Here is an 8,794-nt window from a genome sequence, read left to right as displayed (position 1 = left end):
GCTGGCTTCGAACTCAGAAATCTGCCTGCCTCTGCCTCCTAAGTGCCGGGATTAAAGGCATGCACCACCACCGCCCGGCTACTAGATAGTTTTGATAAAGAAACATTTATTTTAAATTTTATTTTTTGTGATTTTGATCTTAAATGCAAAATTAAAATAATATTGATTACATGCTTATCTTTTAAGTTATGCCTAAATATAAGTTATTTTACTTTTTTTTAATGTGTACAGACAATAAAAATGAAAATTTTATTTATTAAATTTATTCATTAAATGCAATGTTGACATTAAATGCCATCTTTTCTCTGTGTAATAAAGAAATGATAAGAAAGGTGTTGACCTGAGTAGTATTTACTCATGTAAACTTAATACTAAATATTAAATAAAATAACTTATTTTAAAATGATCTTAAAATACTAGTAACAACCTTAAAAATACTTTAAACTTATTTTAAAATATACTTTCTAGATGCTACAATGGATTTAAGAGCAAATTACTTTTTAATTTATTATTATTATTATTATTATTATTATTATTATATTTAAAAGCAGTTTAGTAATTGTACTTAACTATATAGCTTTGAAGTCTTGTCTCTAGCTCCCTAGTGCTGGAATTATAGTTGTATGCCACCAAATAGTTAAATAACTGGGGTGTGTGTTCTGTCACTGAGGATCGAGTACAGGACCTCACATGATTGGCAAGCACTCTTTCATTACCATTTCCACTCACAAATCCAGCTATTTCAAATTTCACTGTAAAATGGTGAAAATTTTTATACATAATTCTTCTCTACCTAATGCATTCAAAAATCTAATAAATGAAACAGCAAAAATGAATACAATCTTTTCCCTTTACTTTCTTTTTCCTTCTCTTTTCTATGTCTTAGTTATTGTGGCTTTAGAATCCATATAAGGTAGGAAATAGTAAGAAAACAAAATCCGTAGCAAAGTTTACCATTATCTAGCTCAGTGCAGCAGTATGATGCTTTTACCTAGGAACATCTGACCTTTACCTGTGGACCAAGAGCAAGTGCAGCTGTTTCATGTCCTGCTAGAAAGACCTCCTCAGGGTTCCTCAGGTTCTCCTTATCTCAGTGTTCTGACTTTTCCAAGAATAGTCCTTTCACAGTACTCTGAGCGACACCTCTGCAGGTGCTGTGATGAATCCTGTAGTCAAAGACTCATTCAGGACTAGAAGAAGGCTAAACCACTGTCTTCTCCCTTCAGCCTTAGTCCACCTTTTATTCATATACCAGCTCTACTTGGTTTTTTTAATGCTGGACTTGGTAGTACAGGTTTTATTCAAATAGGAATCCTGCTACCAAGACTACTTTTAAATCTAATCCTTAGTTAGTCTGAGGTAAGGGCTAGGCACTCTCTATATAGCACTAGGAGAGACAAAGGCACTGAGAGACTATGAGTATGAAAATTTGTACGCAGTTTTGTACCTGGTAAGTGTATTTAATAGGTTTGAATTTCTGCATCCTTATAGAATTTATTTACTAGCCAACAACACATTTCTTAAGCATACTTTTTTCTTTCACTTCATATGCAAATTTTCATCTCTGTAATGAAATACAGCCACATTTACTAGAAGGAATACCTCATTAAAATTTTGACCAGCTAACCTTTCCATTCCTATGACAGCTAAATATTACAATACTACATCTCTTATAGTTGTCCTGACTTTCTGTTTATGTTTAGCAATTAAAGTGTGTGTTGTTAGTCATGTGACATTTGTGCTTTAGAGAATGTCTTATATTTCATGATTAATGTTATATGTTTAAATTACCTAAAAAGACTTTTAGTTGATATATGTAACAATCATTTTAATTGGCATAAAGAATGGATCAATGAAATGACCTCTTTAAAAATTCACTTACTAAAATGTAACTTACTATTGTGTTGGTCTTGTAAGAAATTCTGGATAAATCTGGAGTAATAATATAAGTTGTTTCCTTTTTATCTTTTAGGCCATTCAAACATCAGAGCCTTCCTAAGCCATGGTGGTTTGAACAGTATATTTGAAACTATGTATCATGGTGTCCCTGTAGTGGGAATCCCACTTTTTGGAGACCATTATGATACTATGACTAGAGTACAGGCAAAAGGCATGGGGATCTTGTTAGAATGGAATACAGTTACTGAAGGAGAGCTGTATGATGCACTGGTGAAAGTTATCAATAATCCCAGGTAAGGTTCCAACTCATATAAGGCAGATAGATGATAGTATGTATACATACATTTATCACATTTGTCCACATACATGCTTACATTTAATTACACAGTACATTGGCAGTAAGTTTTCTGTAATTCCGACATGGAGAGATATATCTCTTATATCCTTGTTATTGCTTATGAATGTTTTCCTAAAATTTGAAGTTAAATGTAACAGTCATTAGCCATCCATGATTGTGACCCTGAGATTTTTGCCACCAAGATTTTTCAGACAGAGAGACAAAGGTGGGAACAATCTCTGGTGTGTCAGATTTTGTATGTGTTATTTACCTTTGATACCCATTGCACTTGTTACATCTGTCATAGCTGTGACAAAGTCCTTGACAAGATGTGACATGGAAGAGGAAGGATTTTGGCCCTTGGTTTGAAAGTATAACCTGGTGCCAGTGACAAAGGCCTGATGGCAGGGGTGCCTACAGCTGTGGGTATGGGAGCGTCACATCTTGATAGGAAAGCAGACTGGGAATAGTGCCACCATTCTGACTCTGCTTTTTCCTCAGCCCAAGTCCCCAACTGTTCTCACACACATACACAGAAATATGCTTCTCCAGGAATTCTAAATCCACTCAAGTTGACAGTGCTGATCAGCCATCAGTGGCCACTGCCTTGTATCTGAGGTTTGGCTATTACTGTAGAAATGAGGCAGTTGAAGCTCAAAGAACATCAGTTATTTGCCTAGAGTCCCACAGCTATTCAAACTCGAACAGAAGACAGACCTATCTGATTCTTCCTCAGCACTGTCCATCCTGCCTGGCTTTCCCAGCACTAGCTGGTGTTGAAATGGATTTGCTCATGTGAATGATGAATTAGAATCTTTATTTTGCCTTTTAAATTCTTGATGTGTCCTGAGTTAACCCACTTCACAAGTGAGGCTCAGTGGGCAGCTGGCCTGGGTACATTTAAACAAAGCAGTGATTTTCTTCATTTAAAGGCATGATGTTTAGTTTATCATGTTCTTCAAATGACATTAAATGACTGAAGAGAGTAATCTAATTTCTCTTTATATCTAGATGATGTGGCTAAACACTGTGCTGACAGTCATTGTTATAAGAAATGCTGATGGAAAAATGGTTTCTTAGAAAAACAGTGAAGCTTACTTATAAAATTTTGGAATCATCCAAGGTTCATTATTCTGCCTTTTGTTGGCTTGGAGATGGCCCTCATCTATCAGTCAGTGTCTTAGACACAAATGTGGCATGTGGAACAGTGTGTTCTGTGCCTCAAGCACCTGCATACTACCTCTTCTATAATATTTAATTTCTCATGCATTTTGAGACATAACTGTTCTTAGGAAAATATTTTTCCATGGGTCTTCAAAATCTAAAGGAAGGATTCCGGGTGGTAAAGTTGGAGGGCTACTAACTTTGGGTCATTATATAAGAACATTTATGAAAAGTAGTTCAGCAAGGTAATTTGTGTATTTGTTCTGATTGTGGAACTAGAGATTGAGCCCAGGGGCTTGCACATGCCAGGCAAGCACTCTTCCATGAGCTCCATTCCCAGCTCAGTTTAGCAGTGTTCTCTGAGGTGTGAGCCAGCATGAATTAGAGAAGGATCAGGTTATACTCATTGCGTTGCACTGAAATCCTAACTGCAGTCTTGAAGTACACTTGAATATGTTAATTGTACCATTCCCTAAATGTCATTATATAAACTCAAGTAATCTTGCTAAACAAAGTATTTTTATTGTTGGTTGGTTGGTTGGTTGGTTTTGGCTTTTTAAACCTAAAACCTACATGGTATTATTACAGTCCTACTTCTTTTACTAGAGCCTTGGTTTTGCTTAATGAAAACCTATTACCTTCTTATAAGTAAACCAGTAAATGAAGGTGAACTGATCCTTATAATACCACTAATCTAACTCATCATCAGCTTTTACTGTTCAAGTTTTTTTTCATAAATTCATAAGATATAATGTAGTTTAATTATAATCAAGAAGGAAAATGTATAAAATATACTGCTTCATTTTTTCTGTTTTAAGAAAAATCATTTATCCATATATCTTTTTTAAATAAAATAGAATAAGAAGAAATTTTTTACTTTCTTTTGGCAACTGACAGAAAGTGTGTTATATTGTAACTCAAAATGTGGGTTGACTTATAAAGTTTGAGTAAAAATTTTAAGCCATGTTCATCAGGATTTGTTATAGAGGAGATAGTTATAGCAGAGTAAATGTATCTTTAAAAGCTGTATCTTCTCATAGCATGGATATAGAAAAAGCGTACAAGTGATTATCTTGGCTTGCTACTGACCTCAGTCCTAGTTCCCTTCCATTCATTTCCCTCACTTGTTACCATGTCTCTTATAGGCTAAAATAGTTAAAGCTACAGCTACATCATAACAGGAGCACCACATCAATTCATGTAGCACTAGACACGGATGATTGCCCTGTAGAGGTACAATTGTCCTGCTCTCTGGATTCTCCTTTCTTCATATCCCACACTGTTATCGCTATGGCTAGTGCTCTGCACCTTAGGATACCCCCTGTTCATTAGATTTGCCCTAGTCCTGCAGGTTGCGAGCATTGTAACTGCTTCTGACTTCCCTTTACCTTCATATTGAATCCAGGATCTTAACCAACTCGTACCAACTCTTTCACTGTAACTTTGCCCTGCCCAGTCTGATTGGCCTTACTCTCATTTTGACTACTCCTATGGTCTTTGTCAAGCACCTCTTACCATTAATATCTTCTTCTCTGGTAAACTAGTCATTTCTATGATAATGGCTGTTTGGTTCTATGACTTAAGCTCATTTGTTATTCAGTATAGCCTTGAGCACTTTGAGCGGACACCCTTGTACTACACACTGCTTGGGAATGAGTTTACCCTTTGAATGCACCGCCTCTCCCTGCTTTTCGATCCTTTGCTCTCCTCCTTTAGCATGCCAGGGCTTCACCTGTGCCTACATTTGTCTTCCTTGGTAGGACCCCATATGAGAGTCATATCTTCAGTGATATTTTCATTGTCTTGAAGTTGAACTTCTTTTGTCTAAGCAGTAGAAATTCTCCAACATAGCATTTTAAATTAATTATTTGGAGATTTCACAATTTTAAATTAAAATTAAATGTTTACACTTTATATGTTGCTTAAACTGTCTTTCTTTTTAATCAGCCATGCAAAGAAGGGTTTATAATCATGTACATGCTTGCCAACATTCGTCTGTACTACATATATTACATTATCCTGTACCTCAGCCCCTTTTCTTCTGTATAAAATAATATCCCCACACCATCAGTTATGAATGACACTACTCTTTTAAGAACTGGTGGGAAAAATTTTCCTGCTTTTCTCTATCCTTTTTGTAGAATTTTAAAATGTCCCTTTTCTGAAGAGACACTTTGCTTAACAGCTTTTAGAAGCATCTGATGGGGAGAGTGTATAATGTGGTGTGGAAAGAGCTTGGGTCAGAAAATATAAATCTGCCTCTCATCTGTGGATCTGCCTCTCATCTGTGGAACGATTTCATGTTGCTAGGTTTGCTTGTTCTCACCACCTTGAAATATATGGAGATATTGTAAGTATTTAAAGCATTTAACCCAGTGCCTGGAGCACCCTTACATGCTTAAAGAGGAACATCAGTCATTTATCATATTTCTAAATTGAGATATCTATAAATACAGAACCCATGTATATATAATCATATCACGTTTGTCCCCACTGCAGTTATCGGCTGAGGGCTCAGAAGTTATCGGAAATTCACAAGGATCAACCCGGCCACCCTGTCAATCGGACTACCTATTGGATAGACTACATTCTTCGCCATGACGGAGCCCATCACCTCCGTTCAGCTGTCCATCAGATCTCTTTCTGTCAGTATTTCCTACTGGATATTGCCTTTGTGCTTCTGCTTGGTGCTGTCTTGCTCTACTTCATATTGTCCTATGTGACAAAATTTATTTATAGAAAAATCAAAAGTCTATGGTCTAGAAATAAGCATAGCACAGTTAATGGACATTACCAAAATGGAATCCCCAATGGCAAATACAAAGGAAATGGTCATATTAAACATGAAAAGAAGGTAAAATGAGCCAACAGTCCAGACGAAGGGATCAAGTTTGTAGTGCTATTCTTTAGTCTAACAGCTACTAAAAGTAAATGTCAGCAAGCAATCCTAACATGCCCTCATCAGATCTTATTAATGAAATTCCATGGATAAACTGTCTGTAAAGAGCACAACCCTAAATGCAAAAATGTATTTTATTCTAATACTGATGCAGAAAGTTGGCAGTGAAACATTTAGAAGCCTTAATTATTTAAATCAATTAAGTGATGTGTCAGACATTAGTTTTAAATGTTACATGTATGTTACAGGTGAGGGATGGTGTTTTTCTCTTGATCAGATGTATGTTTCCTATGTCATTGAGTTTTAGCTTCTATTTGTATTTAGCTTGTAACAGTATTTCAAAAACTGTTTCCTAAACTCAGTGTAAAGTGGCAAGTGAAAAGATGGTTGGCACAATTTTTGTATTTTTGTTTATTATAGACATTTTGTTTTTTTCTTTTGTAAATGCTTTTTTTCTTATCAACTATAGACACTTGTGAAGGAAAACATGTAATGAAGTAAATGAGTGAAAAGGTTTTCACATTTTGCTAATATTTTTCTCCTACCAATGATTTTTTTCTCTGGAAGAATTTTATAATTAGGACAGAGCAACAAAGCTCTTAATTTTGTTCAAAGTACGGAAGATTATTGCTTAAATAGCACTTGGAAGCAGAGCCATGTGTAAATGCTTATTTGTCTTGGATATTCCATAATTTGAGTTCTGAATATTCAGGCATCACTTTGAAAGTTTTAACTTTAAAATAATCACCTTTCATTCCTGGGTCACAATATAATATATAGGTGCCAACATACCATTCTCTCAAACAGAACATTTGCAATTCTCCTCCTTGGCACCTGCTTTGGCTGCAGGAGTTTGAGGTTTGTCAGCAAATAAGACTTTAAGTGCTACACAGAAATGACAGAAATGGTACCACCCATTTGTGCAAATGAGTTTCCATTCCCTCCTCACTACATCAGCCCACCTCAGTAGCCTGAGGTGTGTCATTATGCATGACATGGGACAATGACAGTATCTATTTGGAACAGGGAGACAAGTCACAACTTCCATAAATTCAGGACCTCCATGTTGAACCACTTACTAAATGGCACTGTAAGCTTATTCTATGTCACTCTGTTTACTGAGCATTTGCACTGCACATGCGCTATGTGTGCATTATTTATTTGTGGTTGGAAATCCCATATTTGACACTTAAGAATAGAAAAATGAAACATTTACTTAACGTCACTCACTAACATGACAGAGTTATGAAAAATCTAGAATGCTGTAAATCCTTGTCATACACTGTGACATACAACTTTGTGACACTCCCACCAGGAGCCAGTCTCATATACTTAGATTTAATACCAATAGTTTTTTAATGCACAATGCATACAACGTACTGCTTTCTGAATACTTGAAATGGTATCTATATGAACCTGTTAGTTACAACTTTTCACAATCTTATCACAATGTTGCCGTTCAAAGAGGAAAATGATCAGGCAATGAATGGTGGGTGGTAACAGAGCATAGAGTGTATGAACGAGTTGATTTTACTTTTGGCATTTGGTAAAGTCGACAATAGGCACTAACTGGATGATTAAGCATAAGTTAATTTCCACCGTGATTTAAAAAAAAGAAACTTAAAACAATAAACAAAGTTGAAAATAGAGAAATGTTGTTGGAATAAAATTTTTATTCAGATTTTATTTCACAGTATTATATAAAGGTATATTTACATTATAAAATTGTTTCTAAGGACTCCCAACTTTTGTATGTATATATGAATGTGAAAACAATGTATTAAATGTGAGAACATATTTAATAAAAATTAAATGCAGGGATTTATCCTTTAAAGTACATCAACATGAATCTTTAAATTCTATCCCAGAATTAAGAATGTTAAGTACAACTCTTATCATTGTTTCTTTGTTTTATTTTGTTTTGTTTAGCATTTTGTTGTTCCTCTCTATCAATCCCCTGCCCTGGACTCCCAGAAAACTTATTAGCCAGTTTTAGTAAATAGGATGGTTTAACATTTTCTATACTTAGGCTAAATTCTCTAATGAAGTAAAGTTTTCAAGAAGGCATTTATTCACTTACTTTTCAGAAACAGTCTCTGCAGCAGCAAGTGCTTCCATAGCTAGTTTATCAAATGAAAACTGGGGTGTTTTTTCCTTCTAAATTGATAATATGTAAATCTCATTAATAGCACAAGGCAAGAATTTTGATAAGCCAGGTTGGAAAGAGCTTGTATTAGTTGCAAGTAGTACTATATTATTGAACTTGAAGGAAAGTAGATATTTCCCTCAAATCTCAGACTTTTACTAAATCCTTAATTACTATTGTTCATATTGGGGCCTTGGGTTGATCCCCAGAATATCTCATCCCCCCCCCATGTCTCACCAAAGAAGAACCAAAGTAAGTTGCAAAGTATCCTCAAGTAATAATTTAGTGATCTGTTATATTGAAAGTATAACCAATTAATTTTCTGCTGTAGTAATTAAACAAATTTATA

The 8,794-nt window shown here is 35.2% G+C and overlaps 1 protein-coding gene across 1 annotated transcript in view; it reads left to right on the top strand.

Moving 5' to 3' along the window:
- The window catches only part of Ugt8 (UDP glycosyltransferase 8), a 61,278-nt gene extending 53,332 nt beyond the window's left edge, over positions 1–7,946 (top strand). The window contains exons 5-6 of the mRNA XM_021196464.2: positions 1,973–2,192; positions 5,900–7,946. Of these exons, the coding sequence (XP_021052123.1) occupies positions 1,973–2,192; positions 5,900–6,263 (584 nt within the window). The 3' untranslated portion in view covers positions 6,264–7,946. The remainder of the gene's footprint in view (positions 1–1,972; positions 2,193–5,899) is intronic.
- The last annotated feature ends 848 nt before the right edge of the window (positions 7,947–8,794 follow it).

Source organism: Mus pahari, chromosome 4 (assembly GCF_900095145.1).
Source record: "Mus pahari chromosome 4, PAHARI_EIJ_v1.1, whole genome shotgun sequence".
NCBI classification, from domain to species: Eukaryota; Metazoa; Chordata; class Mammalia; order Rodentia; family Muridae; genus Mus; species Mus pahari.
The sequence above is the reverse complement of the archived record's forward strand: the minus strand, read 5'-3'. Positions and strand labels throughout refer to the sequence as shown.